General features: G+C 37.7%; 3 protein-coding genes across 5 annotated transcripts in view; 1 reads left to right on the top strand and 2 right to left on the bottom strand.

The window, feature by feature from the left end:
• Window positions 1-1902: 1902 nt before the first annotated feature.
• Window positions 1903-7209, bottom strand: LOC127105184 (G-type lectin S-receptor-like serine/threonine-protein kinase At1g11410). Of its 2 annotated transcripts, XM_051042348.1 has the most exons (7): window positions 5318-7209; window positions 5094-5225; window positions 3764-3924; window positions 3427-3637; window positions 2771-3008; window positions 2545-2695; window positions 1903-2448 (listed from the first exon to the last, which is right to left on the bottom strand). In XM_051042348.1, exons 1-7 carry the CDS (start codon window positions 6669-6671, stop codon window positions 2146-2148), a joined length of 2550 nt encoding a protein of 849 aa, XP_050898305.1. In that variant the 5' UTR covers window positions 6672-7209; the 3' UTR covers window positions 1903-2145. The 2 variants fall into 2 exon arrangements, with proteins under 2 accessions (XP_050898305.1, XP_050898306.1); XM_051042349.1 differs by lacking the exon at window positions 5094-5225.
• A 4184-nt stretch (window positions 7210-11393) lies between these two features.
• The window catches only part of LOC127105181 (G-type lectin S-receptor-like serine/threonine-protein kinase RKS1), a 42776-nt gene continuing 27708 nt past the window's right edge, over window positions 11394-26461 (bottom strand). Inside the window, exons 2-8 of one of the 2 annotated variants that reach the window (XM_051042343.1) lie at window positions 14952-15686; window positions 14731-14859; window positions 13363-13532; window positions 13018-13228; window positions 12360-12597; window positions 12123-12273; window positions 11394-12023 (exon numbers count right to left, since the gene is read on the bottom strand). In XM_051042343.1, coding sequence (XP_050898300.1) covers window positions 11721-12023; window positions 12123-12273; window positions 12360-12597; window positions 13018-13228; window positions 13363-13532; window positions 14731-14859; window positions 14952-15686 — 1937 coding nt within the window. In that variant the 3' untranslated portion in view covers window positions 11394-11720. Of the gene's footprint in view, window positions 12024-12122; window positions 12274-12359; window positions 12598-13017; window positions 13229-13362; window positions 13533-14730; window positions 14860-14951; window positions 16524-26461 lie in introns of those variants that run through there. The other variant, XM_051042345.1, reaches the window with a different exon arrangement.
• Window positions 17577-18735, top strand: LOC127105186 (uncharacterized). Its single transcript, XM_051042351.1, has 2 exons — window positions 17577-18017; window positions 18117-18735. Exons 1-2 carry the CDS (start codon window positions 17730-17732, stop codon window positions 18255-18257), a joined length of 429 nt encoding a protein of 142 aa, XP_050898308.1. The 5' UTR covers window positions 17577-17729; the 3' UTR covers window positions 18258-18735.

Consider the following 26461-nt stretch of genomic DNA (forward strand, 5'->3'; position numbering starts at 1 on the left):
AACTGGATAAAGATCTCCACGACTGACACATCTGAGAAGGGTGATCCCCGTCTGAGAGTCAGAGACAGTAAAACCAAAAGGGTCAAAGGAAATAGAAACATTGTTGTCAGTGGTGAGTCGTCTCACAGAAATTAAATTTTTAATAATTTTCGGGGCATGTAGGACATGGTTAAGGTGAAGTGGTTGGTTTTGTGTGCGTCTGGTGCCGTGAATTGGAATTCCATGGCCACTGCCAACAATGACTTTCTGATTTGAATTACTTATTGGAAAATAAGACGTTGTCAATATCTGAGATGAGGTAGAGGTTGCATACACCTGAGGACGCTGTCCTAGAATGCCTGACTGCTTAGGAGGACCGGCAGGGCGTGTCCACTGAGAGGTGGGATACGGACATGGTGGCATAGTTCATGGTGGTGGAGTCCAACCCCATGGTTGCCAGGTTGGGTACTGCTGTTGCCAAGGAGGAGCGGACCAAGGTGACGGAGGCTGGGAGCTCCAGACTGAGGTGCACTGCGGTTACCACGTCCCCCTCCGCGACCCTGGTTGCCACGGGAGCGAGAACGGTTGCCGGGGCGACAGTTGACGCTGAGAGGTGTCTTCAGTAGGTTTCGGCTGAGTGGTGTGCATAGCAGCATGAGAGCCTGTGCTTGCCATCTTAGCCATATCGGCTTCTTCCAAAGTGAACATGGAACAAGCCTGATAGAATGCCGGAAGAGTGTTCCTCTGGCGAATCAAAGTAGCAACACTGCGGTAAGCTTCTGGGAGACCAGAGATCAGCTGAAGGACCAGACGATGATTGTTGACAGAGGAGCCGACATTTCTCAACAGTAAGCAGAGACATTGGGAAAATCCTCCATACGAGTGTTAGAAAACTCTTGCTCAAGAGTGACAGCTCGAGCATTTTGGTTGTCCTGAAAAATATCTTCCAAGCGATTCCATGCTTCCATTGCAGTGGAGTTGGGCTCCAGAATAGTGGTCAGCAAATCGGTAGAAATAGTGGAATAAATCCACTGAAGAACGGTGGCATCAAGAGTGGACCATTGTTCATGGTTGACGTCGGTAACGACTGGTGGCTCTTTTCCGATAGATGGAACGATGTGATGACTCGATGTGAGCAAGCATGGATGCGGAAAAGCTCGGCCCAGGTACCATATTGATCTTTTTCCATCTCAAGAAAAATAGGAACGTGGTTCCTAATATTGGAGTCGGCAAGAGCGAGATGAAACTCCGATTTGGAACCTCGAAACGTGGTGTTCTTGGGCTGACCTGAATCACCAGTATCGGCGGATTTGTGGGTATCGGCATCACTGTGTTCTGAATGGTTTGAATCAGACATGGCTGCAGGTGGAACATTGAAAACACACAAACAGTAGAGATAGGTGAAAACACGTACAGAACAGAACCACTTGTGAAAACACGTACAAAAGACAAACACGCAAACAATAGCGGCTGATTTGCGGAGGAGAGAAGGTGCGGTTGTGGTGTGATACAGAGGTGTCGATCGTAGAACAGAGATCGAAATCGAGTGAGTCCTTGTGCACGGTGGTGTGCGACGGCGGCGGCGCGAACAGAGGCGGAAGGCAAGAGAATAAGGTGATTCTCGTGTTCGGCGGCAGTGATACAGAGGACGGTAGTCCTGTTGCGGCGACAGACTTCAAGGAGGGAGAAGAAGCATGCGGCACCGGACTGAAATGAGGGAGAAGAAACATGTTATGATTGATACCATGTAAGATAATGGAAATCGTGTTCTTCTCATTGATCTGAGAATATATATATATATATATATATATATATATATATATATATATATATATATATATATATATATATATATATATATATATATATATATATATATATATATATATATATATATATATATATCAATGTGTAACATTTGACTAATTATAACAAAATATTCTATTCGATCGGGGAGTGGAATCAGTCTTCACCTTACGATAACTATTCAGACCCATAAAGCCACGTGAAAAGCTTATTCAAAGAGACTCTTACTCAAGTATTCATTTTACAATATCACAAATTGACTAAACATACCTGTTTCTAAAGAACCTCTAGAAATGTCTACGAACACAATTCTAATGGAAAAGTATGAACAAAATATTACTTATTTCATTAATGTAGCTTTTAACGAGCGCTGATGGTAGTTTCTGTTAATTCATTTATTGAGGAACCTCCTCCTGATGTTGAAGACTCTTGCAAATCTTGCTTGCCATTGAAAAAAAATGCTGGTTTTTGAGGTGAGATGAGAGGTGTTTCATTGGATAGCATGAAAACAACTTCCAACATGGATGGTCTATTCATGGCATTTTCTTGCACACACAAGAGTCCAATTTTAATGCATCTTAGAACTATAGCAGAGGGATAAAACCCGTTTAATGTTGGATCAACTATATCCAAAGCTCTTCCCTCTGTGCATAGTGTCCACACCTACAAATGCACAACACAATCATTAAATAAATACATCATACATCACTAAATTGTTGGTCAATTTTAAGGTTACCTATTTTTATTTATATAACATACATGTCCAATTAAATTTGGGGAGGATCTTTCTTTTTCACAATGCGAGTTTCTTTGTCCAGCAATAATTTCTAGTAGCAAGACCCCATAACTGAAGACATCAGATTTTGTTGAATATAGTCCTTCCATTGCATATTCTGGTGCCATATATCCACTGCAATTTTACAAAATAGTTAGACCGTCATGTTCATCTCTATAATACTAATGTTTATAAGGGTATGACACATACTATGTTCCAACCAATCTTTTTGTTCTTGCTTGGATTTCATCTTCTCCAAATATTCTAGCCATACCAAAATCTGATATTTTGGGATTCATTGCAGCATCAAGGAGAACATTGCTAGCCTTTAGATCTCTATGAATTATTTTCAGCCTTGAATCTTGATGAAGATATAAAACACCCCGAGCAATCCCACAAATGATTTCAAAACGCTTACCCCAATCCAATGACGACCTTTGGTTTAGATCTGAGTTGAAGAATTGATGTTTTCAGAGATTGAACATATTAGGATAATCAATATCACATTGAGCTTAAATTCCTAAGAGTTTATCAAAATATAGAAAGGAAAGGGATAATACAATTTTAGTTAAATATCGGGAAGCTGACGAGTAGAGAAGATTAGATAATCTGCTGAACCAATCATCTTGTGCCTGACATGGAGTTATGGAATGTATGTAAAAGTTTCAATCTTGTCCCATGTTTTGGCATCTAAACATTATAGTGAATTACTATTAACCCATTTATTTTAGCGACAGTCCTACGAGTAATGTGCCAATTTCTCTCCCCAATTCAGTCACAACTCACTATGCTTTATGCTTGTCTAAATACAAGTTCATTCAGGCTAGAGAGAGAGAGACAATGGTAAATTAGAGAGAGGAGCATACCGAATATAAAGAAGTCTAGGCTTTTGTTGGGTAGGTATTCGTAAACTAGCATCCTTTCTTCTTTTTCAAAGCAACAACCTAGCAATCTCACTAGATTTCTGTGTTGGAGTTTAACTAAAAGTGTAACTTCATTTTTAAATTCTTCTTTGCCTTGACCTGAATCTTTGGATAATCTTTTCACTGCTATCTCTTGTCCATTAACCAAGCAACCCTGAAAATATTTATCAGTTAAATCCCATTTCATTATTTTTGCATCATTTTTCTATTATGTGAATATAAAGAGGTGAAGGATGTTCTCACTTCTTGTATCAGTAGCTTAGTGTAGAGTTTTAGTTACCTTATAGACTGAGCCAAATCCACCTTGTCCAAGCTTATTCTCATGACCACAATTTCTTGTAGCTGTCATTATTGTCTTAAAGTTGAAAAATGGTAGATTTGGATGTGGAGCACCATTCTCTTCTCCAGAGGAATCTTGGTTTAATTGCCGCATCATTTTTTCTGAAGTTTCAAATGACATGAGGTAAGATTTCAATCAATTTACACAGTTTGAAGAGTATGTTTTTCTTGCCTCTAAAAATTATCAGATTATAAATTTAGCTATTGTTGCACTTGTAATGATCTCAATAACAGTAATTGTAATAATAAGAATAATAATATTCAATCAAAACATAGACATTATTATGAGTTGCTAAGGAAATTTGGAGATATTGTTTGTATAACACTGAGAGACCATACTTCATCAAAACTTGGTTAGAACTGCTAACAGAATAGTTCAGTCTGGATTGGAACAATATATCCAAATGAAAATAATTTGGCATTGTTTTTTGGAATGCTCGATCTTCTGTAGCGTTTGGTAGACAATATTCAGTAGTTAGGAACTTAGACATTCATTTTACACTACACTATAATATGGGCATACAACTAGATTAGTTTGCTGGATTGTTAGGTTAGGTGGTTGCAAGGCATGTAAGGATATGTTGGCTTGCGTGTGATTTGGAAGAAGTGAAACAGTGCGCCGTTTTATCTTAAGGAAATATCGATTGAAAGTCTAGGGAAGGAAATAAAGATAACAGCGTGGAAATGGTTGAAAATGAAAACTAAAGGTTTTAATTATCAAACTTGGCAATGGTGTTTGAATCCCAAAGCACGTCTCAGATTGAATTGGTGCTGGTGTGTATTAGTGGCATATAAAAAGAAAGCTGCTTCTGTCATAAGGAATCAAAGGATCTTGTGTCAGCAGGAACATGAAACTGAGAGCTGGAATTGAGCTGACAATAGTATTGGGAGATGGCGTGGTTCTGTCCATGTCAAACTATTTTTTGTGGTTACTAGTGTTGGTTTTCCTATTAGTTTTCCTATAGGGGAATGCAGCACGTGTTAGCAAAAAAGTAACTTAGTACAGTATTATATGCACTAGGTAGACGCTGCTTATGGCAAAGATTGGATGATCTGGTGACAAGATATACTATTTAGGTAGGAATAGAAGGACATCTGATGCTAATGCTTAAGATTTATGATGCATGAAAACATTGATATACCATATAGCACACATTCCATATAATAGCTGAAATCAGAGAAACTAATAGAAAACTTTTTGTAAGACAGATTGCAAATAATAATGAAATATAAAGAATAGGGGATATCATCATCAAAAGTAAATCACACACCATTTCTTTTTTTCTTTCTCATGAAATACACACAGGAGAGGAGGAGGATGATTGCAACAATAGAAGCTATCATAATTGCAGCCAACGGCCTCTTTTTATCAAAGAGTCCTTTGCTTTTCTTATAGTAAGTTGCTGATAAGAAGAAACAAGTCAAAAGAAGTTCAACCTACAATGAAGTGGTATCAAATTTATAAAGAAAAACACAGTTAGAGAGAATATCTTACCTAGTTCAACTTTATCGACACGTACGAACAAATCTTGGCCTTGATCACTTAGTTTTTGAATGTCCATTAAATCCCCATGCCATGCCACACACCCACTTCCACCATTCTTCACATTAGCAGCTGCATAGGCAGCACAAGAGCAGTTTCTCAAGCATTCTTTCTCACATTCTTCCAAATTCAAACCACCTTTGTCAAATGCCACAGATGTATCAGGAACTTTCAAACTTACAACTTTGACAAACCCTTCTCCATTCCCACAAACAGATGCACCTTTCTTCCTTACACACCCTCCTGACCCATCTCCATTCTCATACCAATCATGTTGAAATTTGGGTTCAAACCCGGGTAAACAAGAACACTTAAAATCCTCAAAGTTCAAAGGGTCACAATTACTGTTTGATCCACATGTTCCATAGTTATCGCATTGGTTTGTCGGTTCTATATAGAACTGGTTCCATTGACTCTTTTGATTGTCCCATGTGAGTGTTTGAATGAAACCAGACTGTTGAACAATTGTTCTAGTAAGGGCAGACTTATCTATCATGTTAAATGAAATTGCTACAGAGTTGTCATCTCCAACAAAAGAAACATTATAAATGGTCCTAGCTCGTTTCGCATTAGGTATACCTGCTAATAGTGCTCCGTTCAAGGGTCCACCGCGCCACCAAGGAAGATCATGGTTGTACATAAAAAACTGAGGTGTACCAATGGTGCTGAATTTCACTGTGAATGCACCTTTTCCAGGGTCATCACCTGTCTTCCATGATTGAAGGAACCAGCTTTGATTAGATTTTCTATCAAAACCAACCTTTAGATATGGAAGCATAGTGTCTGTTGGATGATCAAAGCTTTCCCAGATGACAGTTTTGGTGTTGTTTAACATCAGAACAAAGTTTGCTATATCCGATAGTTGAGCTACAACGTTGGTGCTATTTCTCTGTGAATGTGGTAATGAAACATCGGTAGCCCAAATGGGAATGGTGCTGAGGTTGTGGTGGAGTACTAGATTTCCAGTCGGGTCGATTGATAGGATTCCAGAAGTGTCGTTGATTGGAGTATCTCTATTTGCAACCCAAACAACAGTTTGGATTGGCAAATTGTAGTACCAAATTCCAACATAGCGAGAGGTGGACTTTCCGGGAGTGAAGAATCCAAGAGCAAATGTTTTAGATTTAGAAACAAGAAGCTCACCATCTCTTATAGGCTTGTCAGTAGATATGGTATCAGTAGAACAAGAGGAAAAAGAGAATATGAAAAGGAATATAATCAAATAGTTAAGCAGCAGTCCATTGAGTTCCTTGAGTCTATGATTTTGGGGTTTGAGAAGGTAGCTAAGATATTTAGCAAAGTCCATTGAGTTCCTTTTACGTACTCTTTTTGCATTTTATGAGGAGAAAATTGAAATAGAGAAGAGGAATGTCACAGAAACACAAAAAAACATAACACCACATAGTAATTTGTATTTTTTCAATATTTTTTCTGCCTTGTAATGGCTGCAGATACAACAACCTTTTATTTACAAACCTATCAAAAAGTATAGTACAGTGTTGGGCATTGACGTTGAATTTTGTGTAAACATAGTATTCCTCATTGAAATAATTCAACAAAAATTGACTCATTCATACTAGATGAGGTGTTTTCTCCTTTAAATGATATAATAAAGGATGCTTTTCATACACGCAACTAGCCAAGAATACATATTTAACTTTACAGATGAAAAACCTTTGTCAAAATCTTTATATATTTTATGGAAATTTTGTTGTAGTGCCCCAATTTTAGAAAAAATACCCAATATACCCTACTTTAGAAAAAAGTCCTCAAATACACAATTTTTAAAGCAAAAATATATAATGCTCTCTACCCTTCACCTAAAAGGCGGAAAAGACAAAATAAATAAATTAAAACCCTTCCAGTCCACCATTGCTTTTTTTTTATTATTTTGTTACATAAATTATAAATATTATCATATAAATAATATTATATTGTTTAAATAACTGAAAACAATATGAAATAATTTAAAATAGGATAAAAATATTTTAAAAATTATAATTATTATATTTTAAATTAATACGATTTTATAATTAAATTATACTATTTACAATTTAGTTTGAATATAAATTATTCTGAATCATTTGCAAGACCCAATGAGGCGACAAAGGTAATAAAGCGCGTAGAACAGGTATACTCATTCTTTCTTGAAAGCAGATAATTTCACCCACTAGAGATTCGTTGACCGTCCATATCAATCTGACGGCTGATCGTAATCCACGCCTCACTCCACGTTTTTTGTTGTTAACTGTTAAGAGTCTCACATCGGATAATATATGGTCTAAACATGTGTTTATAAGTGGGAGTAGTCCTCACTCTATCAATCGGTTTTTTAGGGTTGAGTTAGACTCAACCACATGTCTTAACATGGTATCAAGAGCCTCGTTTAAGATCAGGTGGACCACCCACCATTTATTTCCACGCTCCAGTTGTCTAGTCCTGAGCATGAGGGGGTGTTAAGAGTCCCACATCGGATAATATATGGTCTAAACATGTGTTTATAAGTGGGGACAGTCCTCACTCTACCAACCGGTTTTGTAGGGTTGAGTTAAGCTCAACCACATGTCTTAATATTAACTATTTCTCCTATTTAACAGGAAAGACAAACCATTTCTTAGGTATTCAAATTCATTCTCACATAATCATTTTTTCACTCTTATTGACTTGGATGTTAGAGTGCTAACCTTGCACGTCAACCCCCTCTCCACCGAATCAGAATCTCAATTCCACCACAACAAGATCTGCTTCTTTTTTCACTAATCAATTCTTGTTCCACTATGGAACATTGGCACTGTCTGTGGAATCGAAATTCGATTCCCGCACATTTCCACTTTCTGATCTTCTCTATTAGAATTTCAGATTTCCTCCGCTAGACGTTCCAATCTTCAACGTTAGAAGTTCAAACTTCTGTTTCTTGGTCACTCTTCTTGAATCACAACTTCCTCTTTGTCAGATCCTTTCTCAAATCCATCAACTATGGTGGCATCCAAGACCACTTGTTCCACCGTTCAATGGCAAGTTATTATTAAAGCTGCCAAAGATCCAATTCTTCTTCATCCACTAGTGGACGATTCAGTCTTGATAGCATCTTCGTCCAATCCTTCACAATAAGATCATGTTCAACCTAGAGTAGGCCAGGGAACATTTCAACCTTTTTCCGTTCCTCAGATCAATGCAACAATATCACGAAGGCGAGCCTTCACACATACCTTCACAACCACTTTCGATTCCCGCACAAGAAGTGCTTCTTGGCCTTCAATTATTGCAAGCTAACCTCAGAGTGCAGGGAATGATCCGTTGAACAATGTCTGCAACTTAGTACAACAACTGAACTCGCAACTTCTGCCTGAAAAGTCACGTCCATAACACTGTCATTTCCATAAAAGACACGTCCATAACACGAATGATTGCATCAACCTGAAAAATACAATAGAAGGACTGATCAAAAGGGGGAGACTGGTTGAGTACATTAGAGATACAAAAGAGGCCAAGAAGGCTCACCAAAAAAGAAATGTACCCCAGAGGAAACAATCCCCAAAGAAAACTGTTCAAGTTGTTGCTATGGTCAAAGGAAAGGATACAAGCAATGAAGAAGAAGAAGGACATAAAAGGAAGCACCAGTATATCGCTTCCATCATTGGTGGTATTCCAAGATCAAGAAATATCTCCAAAGGGACGATGATGGGAAAGATCGCCGAGCTAATGGCCATCAACAAAAAGGAGGGAGGCACTTCAATCGGGGTGCCGGGGAGATCGATTCTCGGGCTCTGGGACAACGAGAAAGTAAGGGAAATCCCAAACGAGATCTTTCCTTTGGTGAATACAACCCAACTGGGAAGGGCCGTATCACATATACCAAAAGCTGCCTCACAAAGCCTACAAGCTTGAGGAGTTAGATAGACGACTCATTCCCAGAACTTGGAACTCAGTTAATCTAAGATGCTACTATAGTTAATTGTTTGCTAAAAAAACTAGTTGTCTGCCGGTGTATGAATCTTTTTGAAAAACCTATAAATGATGGACTTCTACATGAAGATTCTTGCCGCCCTAAAAGGGAAATATAAATATAAATGTCGGACTTCCACAGAAAGATCCTTGCCGCCTTAAAAAGACAATGTGAATATTAGACTTCCACTGAAAGATCCTTACCACCCTTAAAGGGAAATAAGAATGATGGAATATATTGAAAAAGATCATTGCCGCCCTAGGGGAAATATAAATGATTTTTCTATGAGACATCTCCCGTATAGACCCCTCAACTAAAGTCTCGTCTGAGAGACTCGCCTAAAGTCTCTCTGAGGGACTAAATTAAAGTCCCGCTTAAGGGACTCACCTAAAGTTTCGTCTAAAAACTCAATTAAAGTCTCGCATAAGGGACTCAATTAAAATTGTGCCTAATGGACTCATCATAAGCCTTGCCTGAGTTGCTCCACTTAAGGATCCATCTGAACGATTCCAACGAATGAAAACAAGACTAAATTAATTTCTCTCTTTCCAAGCCTTCATGCTTGAGGAAATATGTATTGGTATATTTGTGAAAGGCCTATAAGGGGTAACATGGGAGGCGAATGATGTAACACCTTGCCCATAACACCTTCTTGACCGCGATCCGTCATGCACAAGTCCTTCATCATAGATAAGAGCAAAGCTACCTGACACCACTCCTCATTCGGCTGAGGCAAGCCAGTAATCTTCTCCCTGTGGTTAATAAACTTCAGCGGATCACGGTCCTTCAGAAAATAAAAATCAATGTCAGAAACTTGTAATATATTAATAAACATAAATTAAAATAAATGAATCCCACTAATGCTACCTCTCAGTCCTAGATATGTTTGGCAGTATGGTTTGGATACAGAGGCAGTAATGACAACTCTACAGGACCTTCTCCAAATAGCTCTGACTCAGCATGCTCAACAGCATCACCATCCGGATGTGGCACTGACTCAACAGCATTAGTAGTAGGAGGTGGCACTGGCTCAGAAGCATCATGCGTCGGAGGTGGCACTGGTGCCTCAGGTACCACTTGTGACTCGGGTACCTCTGACGTCTAAATAGGTGAAACCTGACGCCTGCGGGAGGATGGAGAGAGTGATGTGTTGGTAGGTGAAACCCGTCTCCTACGGGAAGAAGAAGATGGAGAAGCATGCGCCCTAGAAGTAGATGTCGCTGCATGACCAGAGTGAACAAGAGCCTCTAAAACCTGACTCTTCTCCTGCCGCACTGATGCATTATGTGCAATCCTTCCGTGCCTCAGTCTATCGTGTCTATCAGCCATAATGGTTGTAAGTTAAAGTAAACCAGACAATTAGTGCAAGCAAGCAACACTACAAACAAGAAGAAAAAAAAACTGCTAATTTACGAAGATGCATCTCCGAAAAATATGAATCCAAACGTTGAAAAATCTCGAGATGCATCTCCGAGTAATATGAATCCAAATGTTGAAAAATTATGGAGATGCATCTCCGGAATTTTCTGCAACTCTTCAGTTCATCAATGGAGGCAATGCAGAAATGCAAACCTCAAATAAACGGTTTGATCTTGATTTTCAACAAACAAACGTGTTTTACAGCACGTATAAACTAACATTCTTGCATTTCCTACTCATTTACACAAAAACTCAAAAAACTTATCAAAACATCAAAAGTTTACAATTTGTCACTTTGCTTCAGTGTTGGATGATGTTTCTGATATTGATTGAAGATCCTTTGAGTTTGGTTGTTTGATTTCGAACTTGGCGATGAAAATAATTGAGAGAGTTTGAAGAGGTTTTAAGTTTTTTCAGAAATAAGGAAGGAGAAGGGTTTTGGCGTGATTTAAACTCCAATACATTCCGGAGATGCATCTCCGAAATAAGTTTGAAGATGCATTTCAGGGATATTTTAACGTTAGTTCAGAATTGGATGTGTCCGAAAATATATCTCCGAAATCTGAAAGCATTTAAATATTTTCACGTGGTGTCTAAATAATATATAAGATTCATTAAGAAATTTCCAAATATATACTATTAATCAAATTACAATAAGGATCATTAGTTAATATAACAAATTATATTATTAGAAGCCTTGAAACAAAACACTTCAATATGTCACCAAACCTAACACCATTTCCTAAGCACTCGAAGCAAAAATTGATAAAGAAACCAGCAAGACCATTATAGAACCAGTCATGCTTACAACATCAATACTCAAACATGGTAAGGTTGTGAACTTCAAAATCTGAAAGATTGTCAATTCCGAAATCAGTAAGCACGTTTGATATACCTTGGTAAGTTCTCAAGAGCCTCTAGAAATGTCTACAAACTCAATTCTAATAGGAAATTATGAAGCAAATATCAAATATTTGATTAAACCAGCTCTTAGCGAGCACTGATAGTAGTTTCTGTTACTTCATTTATTGAAGACCCTCCTCCTGAAGTTGATGACTCTTGCCAGTCTTGGCTGCCATCGAATAAGAATGCTGGTTTTTGAGGTTGGCAAAGAGGTGTTTCATTGGATAGCATGAAAACAACTTCTAACATTGATGGTCTATTCACGGCATTTTCTTGCACACACAAGAGTCCAATTTGAATGCATTTCAGAACTACATCAGGAGGATAAGACTGGTTTAGTGTTGGATCAACTATATCCAAGGCTTTTCCTTCCGTCCATAGTGTCCACACCTACAAATGCATAATACAGTCTTTAAATAAATACATCATATATCATTAAAGAGTTGGCCAACTTTAGGGCTACCTTTTTTATTTATTTTTATAACTTACATGTCCAACTAAATTTGGGGAGGATCTTTCTTTTTCATAATGTGAGTTTCTTTGTCCAGCAATAATTTCTAGTAGTAAGACCCCATAACTGAAGACATCAGATTTTGTTGAATATAGTCCTTCCATTGCATATTCTGGTGCCATATATCCACTACAGTTATACAAAATAGTTAGACCATCATGTTAAATACAGATCCATCTCTATAATACTAATGATTAAAAGCGTACGACACATACTATGTTCCAACCAATCTTTTTGTTCTTGCTTGCATTTCATCTTCTCCAAATATTCTAGCCATACCAAAATCTGAGATTTTGGGATTCATTGCAGCATCAAGGAGAATGTTGCTGGCTTTTAGATCTCTATGAATTATTTTCAGCCTTGAATCTTGATGAAGATATAACACACCTCGAGCAATCCCACAAATAATTTCTAAACGCTTACTCCAATCCAATGACAACCTTTGGTTTAGATCTGAGTTGAACAATTGAAGTTTTTAGAGATTGAACATATTGGGAAAATCAACAGCATATTGAGTTTAAATTTATAGGAGTTTATCAAAATATAGACTGGAAATGGAAAATAAAACTCTAGTTAAATATTAGGAAGTCATTATTTCCACTTAACAATGAAAATATAGAAGTTTAGGAAACTGACAAGTAGAGAAGATGAGATAATATGCTGTAACCAATCATCTTGTGCTTAACATGGAGTTTTAGGAATATATGTAAAATTTTCAATCTCGTCTCGTGTTTAGGCATCTAAACATTATAATTGATTACCATTAACCCATTTATTTTAGCAACATCCCTGCGAGTAATGTGCCGATTTCTCTCCCCAATTCAGTTTATTCAAGCTAGAGAGACAATGAGTGAATTAGAGAGAGGGGCATACCGAATATAAAGAAGTCTAGGCTTTTGTTTGGTAGGTATTCATAAACTAGCATCCTTTCTTCTTTTTCAAAGCAACAGCCGAGCAATCTCACTAGATTTCTGTGTTGGAGTTTAACTAAAAGTGTAACTTCATTTTTAAACTCTCCTTTTCCTTGACCTGAATTTTTGGATAATCTTTTCACTGCTATCTCTTGTCCATTAACCAGGCAACCCTGAAACATTTATCAGTTAAATCCCATTTCACTATTTTCCCGTCATTTTTCTATTATGTGATTGAAATGAATATAAAGAAGTGAAGGATGTTGTGTTTTCTTGCATCAGTAGCTTAATATAGAGTTTCACATACCTTATAGACAGAGCCAAATCCACCTTGTCCAAGTTTATTCTCATGACCACAATTTCCAGTAGCTTTCATAATCGTTTTAAAATTGAAAAACGGTAGATTTGGATGTGTGTTGCTTTGAGCATCATTCTCTTCTCCAGAGAAATCCTGGCTTAGATGCCGCATCATTTCATCTGAAGTTACAAATAACATAAGATAAGGTTTCAATCAACTTGCACATTTTGCAGAGTATGTTTCTTCTTTGTTCTCAAAGAAAAAAACTTAGATTATACATTTGACAATGGATGCACATGTAATGCTCAATAATAAGAATAACATTCCTATTATTTAAACAAACATAGACATTATTAGTAATTGCTATGGAAATGTGGAGATATTGTTTGTTTAACATTGATAGACTAATAAAACTTAATCACAACTTGGTTAGATCGGCTATTAAAATACTTCAGCCTGGATTGGCGCACACAATATATCCAAATGACAAAATAATGGCAGTTTTCTCAATCTACCGCGTAAACGGGAGGTTTCCGGATACATGCTTCCAGTAGTGTATTTTAACGTATTTGAGCATCTAGGAGACGATTGAGAAACTCTCCAAAACTTGGTTAGAAATGCTAATACTTTGACAAAATAATTTGGTATAAATCAGTCCCCTTTAGTGATAAACTCAGTTTGAATGAAGATTGAGTTGGTGGTGATGTGTATGAGTTATAAAAATGGTATATAGGGAGAAAACTTCTTCTGCCATAATGAATCATAGGATATCTTGTCAGCAGAAACATGAGACTGGGAGGTGGAATTGAAGCTGACAATAGTATTGGGAGATTATATGGTTATATACCTATCACTTGGGGCTGCTGGGGACCATTTTTTTGTGGTCATTAGTGCTGATTTTGTTGAAGTGAAATTGTGGTGAATTGGTCTTGAGGTGATTCTCAAGGTGGTAACCATACAATCATTGCAAGGCAAAAATATGGTTAATTTTGTTAATGGACAACAATGGTTGATGTCTGTAAAACATAGGTGAAGGTGGCCCGTGTCAGCAAAAATTAACCCGGTACTCTAATATATGGAAAAGGTAGATGTGGCTTATGTTATGGAAAGATTTAGGTGAATTAGGGACACAACATACATTATTTAGGTAGGAGTAGCAGGACATGTGATGACTTATGCTAGTAAGAAATTTGTCATATCAATAAAATTCATTTTGCCTTTACCTGAAGAAAACATTGATATATCATATAACACACACAGTCCATGTCATACTTGAACATAAACAAGAATAGTAAGACACTTTTTTGTAACACAAATTGAAAATAATAGTAAAGTATAATGAACAAATGACATCATGCTTTAAAATAAATCACATACCCTTTCTTTTTTTCTTCCACCTGCAATATACACAGGAGAGGAGGAGAACAATTGCAACAATAGAAGCTACAAGAATTGCAGCCATCCTCTTTTTATTAAGGGTACCTTTGCTTTTTGTGTAGTAATTTGCTGATAAGAAGAAATGAGTCTAAATTAGTTCTAACTACACCTAAGCGGTGTAAAATCTATGAAGAAAACCACAGTGGGAGGAAATATCTTACCTAGTTCAACTTTATCGACCCGTAAAAACAAATCTTGGCCTTGATCACTGAGTTTCTGAATGTCCATTAAATCCCCATACCATGCCAAACACCCACTTCCACCATTTCTCACATCAACGGCTGCATAGGCCGTACAAGAGCAGTTTCTCAAGCATTCTTTCTCACATTCTTCCAAACTTAAACCACCTTTAGCAACTGCCACAGATGTATCAGGAACCTTCAAGCTTACAACTTTGACAAACCCTTCTCCATTCCCACAAACAGATACGCCTTTCTTCCTCACACAACCTCCTGACCCGTCTCTAGTGTCATACCAATCACGTGGAAATTTGGGTTCAAAACCAAGTAAACATGTACACTTAAAGTTGTCATAGTTCAAAGGGTTGCAATTACTATTTGATCCACATGTTTTGTAGTTATCACATTGGTTTGTTGGTTCATACAAGTATCGGCTCCATTGACTCTTTTGACTGTCCCACGTGAATGATTGAAGGAAACCAGATTTCTCAAGCACTATCCTAGTAATGACAGACTCATCAAGCATGTTATATGTGAGTGCTAAATAGTTGTCATCTTCAACCAAAGTAACGTTAAAAAGGGCCATATCTCGTTTCAGATTTGGTACACCTGCTAATAGTTCTCCATTCCAAGGGCCACCGCGCCACCAAGGATTGTTCCGATTGTATATAAACAACTGAGGTTTACCATTGGTGCTGAATTTTAAAGTATATGCACCTTTTCCAGGGTCATCATCTGTCGTCCAGGATTGAAGGAACCAGCTTTGATTAGATTTTCTATCAAAACCAACCCTTTGATATGAAAGCATGGTGTCTGTTGGATGATCAAAGCTTTCCCAGATGACAGTTTTGGTGTTGTTTAGCTTTAGAACAAGATTTGCTAAATCTGATAGTTGAGCTATAACAATACTGGTGTTATTTGTTAGTGATTGTGTTAATGAAACATCGGTAGACCAAATTGGAATGGTGCTGAGATTGTGGTGGAGTACTAGATTTCCACTCGGGTCGATTGATAGGATTCCAGAAGTGTCGTTGATTGGAGTATCTCTATTGGCAACCCAAACAACAGTTTGATTTGGCAAATTGTAGTACCAAATTCCAACATAGCGAGAAGTGGATTTTCCGGGAGTGAAGAATCCAAGAGCAAAGGTTTTAGATTTAGAAACGAGGAGGTCACCACCATCTGTAATGGGTTTGTGAATAGATATGGTATCAGTAGAACAAGAGCAAAAAGAGAATATGAAAAGGAATATGATCAAACGGTTTAGCTGCAAATTATTATATCTATGATTTTGGGTTATGACAAGGTAGAGAAGATTTTTTGCAGAGTCCATTGAATTTCTCCCTCATTTTAGTATGAAGATATAATAGAATTGACACAAATTTTACTCTTGAACAGAAGATAATCACTTGACTTTGAAGACATAAATTTTCCACACAATGGGCCAATGACCAATGACATAGTCAATTGAAGTATTTTATGCAACTACGCCAACGTCTCATAGCCAAGAATTATTCATACCTCTTGACCATTACAATGACTCGTAACTAGAGCTGACAATACTCGCTCTATCCCACACCCTCCATCCACAATGAGTAATTCAATGGATCAAATTACACAGATTAAGAAAAAGAAATAATAAAAGAGAATGATATTTTTTAAAAAGTATTGAGAATGATGAAACTAATATTAATTTTAGAGTAGAATTTGAAAAAAGTATTTTGAAAATTAAAATAGATCATTCATTTTAAGATACTTATTTATTTCAAATAGATTATTCCTTGTGAGACGGTGGGAGTACAATTTAGGAGGTCGGAGTCTAACTTTTAAAGTCAAAAAAATTAAGAAGGCCTGAAATTATAAAAATAAAGAGAATTTTTTAATGTACTTTATATATTACTTAGACACCACGTGAAAATAATATAATGTCATCCGATTTCGGAGATTCATCTCCCGATGCACCCAATTCTGACTCAACGTTAAAATATTTCGAAGATGAATCTTCAAACTTATTTTGGATATGTATCTTCGGAAGGTATTGGAGCTTAAATCACGCTAGAACTCTTTTCCTTCCTCATTTAAAAAAAACACAAAGTTTGCTCAAATTCTATCAAAGTGTTTTTCATCAACCAACTCCCAAATCAAACAACCAAGCTCACAGGTTCTTCAAACAACAACAAGTGCATCAGACACATCAAAGTGTGAGGTAAATCTAAATTTGTAAGTTTTTTGATGTTATGAAAAGTTTTTGAGTTTTTGTGTAAATGAGTAGAAATTGATGATTAAGGTAAGAAATGAGTAGAGATTGTATGAATGATAGTTCAAACATAGTGTATAACATGTTTGTTGGCTGAAAATGATTATCAAACTATTATTTTTTGTGTTTGCATGTTTGCATTGCCGTCATTGACGCACCTGAGGTGTTGCAGAAAATTTGGGAGATGTATCTTCGGAATTGTTCAACATTTAAGGTTTCCAGTAACAAGAGACGCATCTCTGAAATTTAGCAGTCTGTTTTATTTTTTTTTCTTTCTTGTTTGTAGTGTTGCTTGCTTGCATTAATTGTCTGGTTTACTTTAACTTACAGGCATTATGGTTGATAGGCACGATAAAATAAGGCACAGGAGGATTGCACAACATGCATCAGTGCGGTGGGAGTAGAGTCAGATTTTGGAGGCTCATGTTCACTCTGGTCATGTAGAGATATCTACTTCTAGGACTCGTGCTTCTCCTCATGTTTCTCCATCTTCTTCTTCCCGTATGAGACATGTTTCACTTACTGGTGCATCGCTCCCTCCATCCTCACGTTGGCGCCAGGTTTCACTTATTCAGACGCCAGAGGTACCCGAGTTACCGGTGGTACCGGAGGCATCAGTGCCACCTCCGACGAATGATGCTTCTGAGTCAGTGTCTGCTCCTGCTGTTGTGCCAGTGCCACCTTCGGATGGTGAGAATGTTGAGCCAAAGCCATTTGAAGAAGGCTATGTAGAGTTGTCACTACTGCCTTTGTACCCAGACCATTCTGTTAGACATATCTTGGACAAAGAGGTAGCATTAGTTTGATTCATTCTTTTTAATTTACGTTTATTGTAATTTACCTTTATTAATATATTACAAATTTCTGACGTTGATTTTTATTTTCTGCAGGATCGTGATCCGCTGAAATTTATTAACCAGAGGCGAAAGATTACTGGCTTGCCTCAACTGAATGAGGAGTGGTTTTATGCAGCTTTGTCCGTATCTGGGATGAGGGACTTGTGCATGAGCGGTCAACTACGGGATGCTTAATGCATTCGTGGAGAGATGGCACACCGATACCTCGTCACTTCATCTCCCGTTGGGTGAGATGTTTATTACACTCAACGATGTATCGTGTTTGCTGCATCTTCCGATAAGGGGAAAACTTCTAGATCATGGGAGGATTAGCAAAGACGAGGCACTCGAGATGATGGTAGACTATCTGGGAGTTGACCCATATACTACATTGAAGGAGATTGAGAAAACCAGAGGGGATCATGCTCGATTTGAATTCCTGGAAAAAAAAGTATATACATATGAGCTCTAGAGAGCAGAGCATGCTAGATATGATTACCTATGAAGCATAGACTCCGACACGGACACGACACAGACATAGACACTTCGACATCGATAAAATAAAAATATGGAACACTGACACCGCTATGTATATGATAATATTTGAGTTTAATTTATCCATCTATCATTAAAAATATTATAATCAAAATTTATAATTTTAATTCACCATTGATATCATCGTTTCAAAACATGTTTAACCATATTAGAAGTATACGAGATTTGGCCAAAAAATATATAAGGTGTGATGAAGCAAAAAGAAAAAAAATATATCTTTTTGAAAAACTTGTCTGAATTTTGTGACCTGTGTTGAATGAGTGTCAAATGGGTGTCGGACATCGATTTAACAAGTGTCGAAGCATATAAAAAAACCATTTTTTTGAAGACACTTGTTTGACTTTTTGTAACACTTGTCTAACATTTCTAACACATGTCGTACTAGGTGTCATACAAGTGTCAAACACTGTGACACGCCTATGCCTAGAGGTGTTTGTGCTTCATATGTGATGACAAGTAGGTAGGGCTCCATATAGCGTATGCAATGAGAGCATACATGTTATATTTGGTTGGCACTATGATTTTTGTGGACAAGAGTTTCATTTATATAGATATCGTCTAAATGCGGTACTTTGAGGATTTTGAGCGGATCCATGAGTACAACTTAGGGGTCGTTTGTTTGGTCTACTTGTACTTAAAGTTATCAGAAGGTTGTAGGTGGAAGACAAAGTAGGTCATAGGCAGCATTACACTACTGGCGGTAATACTTATTGGTCTTTTAATGTTTATGTGTCATTTTTATTTCATCTTTGCAACGCCATTACTGATGATTCTTATGTTCCAAACTTTTCAGGCTTGGATCCTCCAGCACTTCCTGCCCATCTTCGCCTAGGCGGGTGTACCAACTTACACTGAGGATTTGTCGTGTGCTACTGCATTTTCCCCGCTCAGAGGGAACCATGAGATATAATTGTTTAGATTGTATCTTGACCGTTTGGTTTCCGAGGACATGCACTTTAACAACTATGTCGATCACCGTGAGACACGACTATTTGACGATATAATGCTATACTCGAGATGGTTGGCTTGCAGATCACTGTTTCTCATCTTCCCAAGCGCATGATGCGTCTGTTCGACTACACTCAGACCATTCCCTGACACTCTGTTGTCTCTACTCCTCCTGATTTTACACGTAAATTGATTAACGTCATGTTTGATGATTATAAGAGTCATCTGGTACCAAAGGAGGCACGAAGTATCAGGTGGTTCTTTAAGGTGTCACATTTGTATATGGTGCAGGATGCTCAAGGATATTTGCCGAGGCCATCTCACCAGGAGGTACTAGAGGAGAATCATGCACAATTAGATCATGTTGAGGATGTTTTGTCTATATGTCGTCGTATAATGGAAATTGCGTAGGCAAACATTGACAATGGTATCTTCCATGATGAATCTGATGTGAGGCAGGTTCTAGATGTCATCATGACAGAGACACCGGGGGCACTGATGTATCAGAGACAACGCCGGAGGACAAGGGTTATTGAAGGTCGAAGAGCCCGATGAGTCAGAGGAGTCAGAGGAGGCAGAGGAGATGTAGTCCAACATACACAATAGTGTACTAGTATATAGTAGTTGTACTTTGGATTTATTATGGATTGTATTTTATTTTCACCTCATGCTACTTTATCGTGTATTTCGAATTTATTTATATATGACATTTTTGGACCATCTGGATTTATATACGTCATTTTTTGCATATCAATTGTATGGTTTAAATCTCATCATATAACATGGTATATAACATTTATAAATATTCATCTGAATAAACATAAACAAAACATAACATGCAATATTCTAAAAGGTTACAGAGATATATCTCCGAAAAATAAACGGAGATGCATCTCCGGTACAATATGTGTGTCAAATGCCTTTCAGAGTTAATGCATGATGTATGATTTTTAAAATATTATGTGTTAGTTTATGCGCGGACACTAAGAGATGTTGGATTAGATTTATTGGACTTTCTTGATTTGAAGCGTTAGCACTTGTTTTGTTAGTTTTCAGAATTTATATGAAAGTAATATGCTAACAATGATAAATTTTAGTTCCCCTCACAATCCGAGAGTACTCCAGTCCCCTCACTCCCTGTGAGAGATTTTCCACTATGTCAGATCTTTGTACAAGTCTTCTACCAAGACTTATCCTACAATATTCTAACATAAGCAACACAAGAGGAAAAGAAAACAATTCTTTCTTTTCTACTCTCTTGTTTCCAACAATCCTGGACAACAAGGTATACACAAATATGAGTTTATAACAAAAGTTATAGCTCTTGAATCAATTATGTATTAATTGATCTTCTCTTTGTATTGATCACAATTCAAACATATACACCTAAGTGCTCAGAATAATATCAATGAAACTTTAATGAATATGTATGAAAGTTCATGCCCAAAGTTTCATATTTGAAAGTTTAGAAACTTGTTTGGATTATGAGATGTGAAAGTTGTATATCAAGGAATCTCTTTTGAAATTTAAAAGTTTTGTGTCTAAAAGTTTCTCTTTTGAAAACTGAAACTACGTGTATATATACATGCAATATACCTTTTTGAAAGAGTGTATATTCATGAAACATTGTCATGCTTGATGTATGAGAGTACCAAAACGTTAGAATCTTATTTTTCATGAAAAATTATCACTGCTTAGTGGTAACTGAAGGTGAGAAAAACAAGAAAGGGGGGGTTTGAATTGTTTGAAAAATAAGCGCTTTTGCAAAATGAAATCACACAATGATTTTATACTGGTTCGCTTATAACACAAAGCTACTCCAGTCCACCCGGCCAAGGTGATTTCGCCTTCAACAAGGACTTAATCCACTAATCTTGAAAGATTACAAACAACCCCTAAGAGAGAAGAAAATCTCTTAGTCCTCTCAAGTCTACAGACTACAAAGAGTCACTTGAGGAAATCAAATAAGAATTAGATACAAGATGTGTAATCTAGAGTGCTTCTAAGAAAGCAAATATTACAAACTTAAGAACAAATTTTTCACTTGATAAGCAAAAGCTTAGTGAAATTCTTTGAAGAACAAAGATGTTTTTCTTGAGCGTGATATAATTTCAGTATAGTTTTGGCTAGTGATTTCTTGTGTTTACTGAATGAGATTTCTTCTCTATTTATAGGAGTTGAAGTAGAGTTGAAGTAGCGTTGAATCTGTTGGATATTGAGATGTAATTACGCCATTCCATTAATAGCTTCTGCAGTAGACTTTTTCTTTTAGAAGTGACTACTTACCACAATTGGTATCTTCTCTCTTGGAAGTGGAGATTAACGTCTCTTTCTAATTGAGGAAATCCATTTGCAGAACTTTAACTTGGCTTAAACGTTACTTCATCATGATTAACAATTCTGATTAGAGTCTTTGTGTATCTGGAGAAACTGGCTTCTGATGTTATCTCTTGAAAGTTCAGATGGTGCTGATAACTTCAGAATTTACAGAAGACATTTGTTCAGAGTCAGAGCTTCTAGACTTTACTTCATGTTCAGATGCTTCTGATACTTTGTAGTTTTGTCCAGAGTCAGAGCTTCTTGAAACGAGATTTCACTTTAGATGCTTCTGATACTTGAGATTTTGCATCTGATCTTGTTGTGCATCTGATGACATCATCAGATTTATTTCTTCTTTCTTTAGAACCCTGCACACTTAGAAACTTTTCGTTAGGGTGCCATTTTTGGTTTCATCCTTTGTTATCATCAAAATCATGGAGTCTATTGTAGAACACTTTTTGTTCTTACAATCTCCCCCTTTTTGATGATGACAAAACAAATAAAATTATCAGATGAAACATGAAAAATATTAGATCAGATAAACAAAAGCTCCCCCTGAGTTAGTACTAGGGAGTTCAGAAGTTCTTACCAAAGCTTTCCAAGTAATTAGGTTTCTGAAAACTTTCTGCAAGTGCTTAACTTTAAAGTTAGAGTTATTTAATCAGAGCTATTATTTAATCAGAGCTATTTATATCAGAACTATTTCTATAATTGTTGCAGAATGCTTAAGGTTTTAGACATAATTTTCATCAGAGCTATTTAATAATTTCTCCCCCTTTTTGGCATAATCAAAAAGGCATAAAAAAATGAAAAGAATAATAAAGAGAAAAACACTGCATTGAAAAGCACAAAGGCAAACAGCAGTCAAAACATTAGATTCAACAGAATATCAGAGCTAAAAAGAAGGACAGAAGCAAAAAAACACTTAGGCAAACAAACAAAAAAAAATCCTAAGTGCCTAAGGGTTTGGAGGTTGAGGAAGTCTCTGAAGCAACATGGCAAACATGTTTTGGATGTTTTCGTTCAGAGCATCTTGCTTGTCCATCCTGGCACGAAGCTCATTCTGATCTTTCTTGATCTCTTGCTGATCTTGCTTGATCTCCTTCAGAGTGTTAAGAATCAGAGGGATCGCAGAGGAAGACTCCCCCTGAATCAGAGCTTGCTGAGCTTCAGCTTCAGCAGCAGCTTGGGCTTCTGCATCTGCCTTAGCCTTGGCTTCAGCTTCCTGAATCCTTAGAAGTTCTGCTTCCTTTGCCAGGCGTTCTTCTTCCAACCTCTTAGCTTCTTCTTCAGCTTCCCTAGCCAACCTTTCTTCCTCTAACCTTCTGGCCTCAGCTTCTCTAGCCAGTCTCTCTTGGAGTCTTTCCTCAGAGTCTCTGATGTAGCCATTTCTGACTTGTTCAGAGATACTCTTCAGCCTATAAGACTCAGAGGTCATCCAACTAATGACTCTGTTCCAGTGTGTCCTAACAGATTTAGGATCATCACTAACTTCAGAGTTTTTAGCCAGAGACTTGATCTTCTGGACTGAAGCTTCTGCAACCTGTATAATGGCCTCCTCAAGGGTAGGTATGGTAAGTTCAGGCTCAGGTTCAGGTGAATGAGGTGGAGAGTTTTGAGGGCTGAGATTTAGAGGTTGAGGTTCAGTTTGTTGAGGTTCAGATTGTTGAGGTTCAGATTGTTGAGGTTCAGATTCTGCTTGAAGTTCAGAATCTGCGTCTGGTTGAAGACTAGGGGATGAAGCATATAGTGGATTTAGGTCTAAAGGGTCAGAGTCTGGGCCAGGTACAGCGGGAATGAATGGTGGAGTGATATTAGAGGTGAAAGGATCAGATGTTTGAGTTTCAGAGGGTAAGGTTGTTGTTTGTTGTGGAAGGGAAGTTTGATTTTCAGAGGAGATGGTTGTTGTTTGTTGTGGAATAGAAGTTTGGAGGGTTGAGGTTACTTCAGTTGGTGTTTGAGTTTGTGGGGCGAAATTTTTAGCATAGATTTCAGCTATTGTTGGGGAGTTTGGGTCAGAATGTTCTTGGTCAGAGGACTCATGATCAGATAACTCTTGGTCAGAAGAAGGGGAAAGGTAAGGGGGTGATTCATATTCAGAGGATGAGGAAGAGCTGTGGTGATATAGTTGATTAGGGTCAGAGGTTGTTGTGAAATTACGAGCAATTTTTAGAACAGGTGGAGGTTGAGAGGTTCTGGTGATTGAGGGTGGTATTTCAGAGGTGGTATATATTGGTTGAGAGGAGAGAGGGTTAGAGGAAGCCATTACAGATTCAGAAGAGACAGGAGGAATGGACTTACCAGAAGAGACATTCAGAGGTGCTGAAGCTGTGGTGCCAGAGGTTTCTCCAAGTCTGGCTTTCTTTGCCTTCCTTGCTTCCTCAGCTATCTTCTTCTCAGAAAGACCTCTTTTGTATCTGACCAAATCTTCTACAGAGTCCAGACAGTCTTCAAGGCGGAAATCAGAAATATCAATGCCTTCATCCAGACGATCCTGAAGGTAGATAGCAATGGCATCTCTGGGTTCGTTCTTGAAGAACCTTTCAAGGCCATGAGGCATCTTCCTCTGATCCTTCAGAGCTTCCCAGGTCACATTCATAGTGGGCTTGACTCTGATGTCTTTGATGATTCCCATACTCCTCAGATTTTTGGCATTCAGAGGCTTTCCAACGTCAATTGCCAGATCATCCATACATCTGGTCTTCTCCAGAGCATCTACCAGTCCATGCTCAATGAAGATGTCAGAGAGCAATCTTCCCAGAGGAATGTAGGATCTGGGCTTCATGTTATTCCTCGTTTCTCTGACTGAATCCCTCAGATATCTGAAGAGGAGAACAGGGAGGTTGATCGGGATACCCTTCTGAATACAGTAGAGGATGCATTTCTGATCAGCATTTATGTAATCTGAAGAGTTGGAGGCTGGACGATGATGGATTGTTCCCAGAATAATCTTCAGCCAAACTCGGAGGTTCTGATGAAGCTCCTTGTTCTTAGATGGGTTTCCTTCAACATTTGCTTTGAAGATTGTAGGGTTAATGACTTCTGTGATGCGCTTGGACCTTGGAGGAATGTTGTAAATCCTCTTACCTCCAGCTTTCTCCATATTCAGCAAAGAAGCAATAGACGCTTCTGTGATAATGATCTTCACTCCCAGAACAAAAGAAACGATGAACTCGTCATCAGCATCTGCACATCTCCAGAATTCCTTCACCAGTAGAGGATAGATTGGACCATAAAGCCTGTTGAAGTAGGTTTCCCAACCTTGCTTGCGAAGATCTTCAGTTAAATCAACGCCATTTCTTCTCAAATTCTCAAAATCCACCAGTGATTCACACAGTACATCCAAACCTTCAAAGGGAGTTGAAAGGTTTATGTGTTGTTCACGTTCAAGAATGTGAGGTTCTTTGTAGACTGGGGTTGTGGTAACGTCTACAACCATGGGTGTTTGAGTGTTTGAGGTTTGGGGGTTAGAAGCGGCTTCCATTTGTTGGGAGAAGTTAAAAACTGCTTGCTCTTGAGGATTCATGACGAAGATTGATGAAGAAGATGAAGAACTGAGAAGGTTGCAGAGAAAACTTCGAGAGAGGGTTTAGGGTTTTAGAGTGAGTGAGAGTGATAAGTGTGTGAAATGTGAGAAAAGTGTTTATATACCTAAGGGTAAAAACACATGCAAAACGACACATTTAATTGCGTTGGAACAGAACACAAGATTTGCACGCTAGGGGAGGAAAAATGATTATAGCTAATAAATGAATGTCTAATCCCAACAGTAAGCACACTGCTCGAGGAGATTTCAAGCGTTCTGACCTTTGATTTCTTTTGACAGCTGTCTAGAAGTTCTAGGGTTAGACGCATGTTCCCCACGTGTTGATGTTTCTGATCTTCAGGAATACCAAAGGATTTCTGAAGATTTCTAACTCAGATATCTTCTTAACTTGGTAGAAGTATCAGAGTCAGAGGCAGAAGTGTATTTGTTTTTATCAGAGTCTCATTTTACATGTTCAGAGCCAAATTTTACTCAGGACAATTTTTAATGTTCAGATTTTCTAAGATGAAAAGAAATCTATCTTCAGCTAGAGGCTTAGTAAAGATATCTGCCCATTGATGTTCTGTATCAATGAACTTCAGCGTTACTATCCCTTTCTGAACATAGTCTCTAATAAAATGATGTTTTATTTCTATGTGTTTGGCTCTGGAATGCAAAATGGGATTCTTACTCAAACAAATAGCAGCAGTATTATCACAAAGGATAGGAATGTTACTCTCAAATATCTGAAGATCTTCTAGCTGATGCTTCATCCAGAGCATCTGAGTTGTGCACAGTGATGCTGAGATGTATTCTGCTTCTGCAGTTGATAGAGCAATTGTTGACTGTCTTTTGCTAGCCCAGGAGATTAAGTTGTTTCCCAGAAGCTGGCAATTTCCAGAAGTACTTTTTCGTTCTATTCTATCTCCTGCATAATCTGCATCACAATAACCAGAAAGCCTATACTCTGATGTTTTCTCATACATCAGGCCCAGGTTAGGAGTTCCTTTCAGATACTTAAGAATTCTTTTAACAGCTGTTAAATGAGATT

This window comes from Lathyrus oleraceus, chromosome 7 (assembly GCF_024323335.1).
Source record: "Lathyrus oleraceus cultivar Zhongwan6 chromosome 7, CAAS_Psat_ZW6_1.0, whole genome shotgun sequence".
In the NCBI taxonomy this organism is placed as follows: domain Eukaryota; kingdom Viridiplantae; phylum Streptophyta; class Magnoliopsida; order Fabales; family Fabaceae; genus Lathyrus; species Lathyrus oleraceus.

What these genes read in the sequence shown, in the direction of transcription:
- LOC127105184 (XM_051042348.1), bottom strand. Translation starts at nt 6,671, where the DNA reads ATGGACTTTGCTAAATATCTTAGCTACCTTCTCAAACCCCAAAATCAT. An exon ending in GAGAAAGAAAAAAAGAAATG is followed by an intron (nt 3,925 to 5,093) that starts GTGTGTGATTTA and finishes TTGAAACTTCAG; the next exon opens with AAAAAATGATGCGGCAATTA. An exon ending in CCCCAAATTTAATTGGACAT is followed by an intron (nt 2,449 to 2,544) that starts GTATGTTATATA and finishes GTGCATTTGTAG; the next exon opens with GTGTGGACACTATGCACAGA.
- LOC127105186 (XM_051042351.1), top strand. Translation starts at nt 17,730, where the DNA reads ATGAGACATGTTTCACTTACTGGTGCATCGCTCCCTCCATCCTCACGT. An exon ending in GACATATCTTGGACAAAGAG is followed by an intron (nt 18,018 to 18,116) that starts GTAGCATTAGTT and finishes TATTTTCTGCAG; the next exon opens with GATCGTGATCCGCTGAAATT.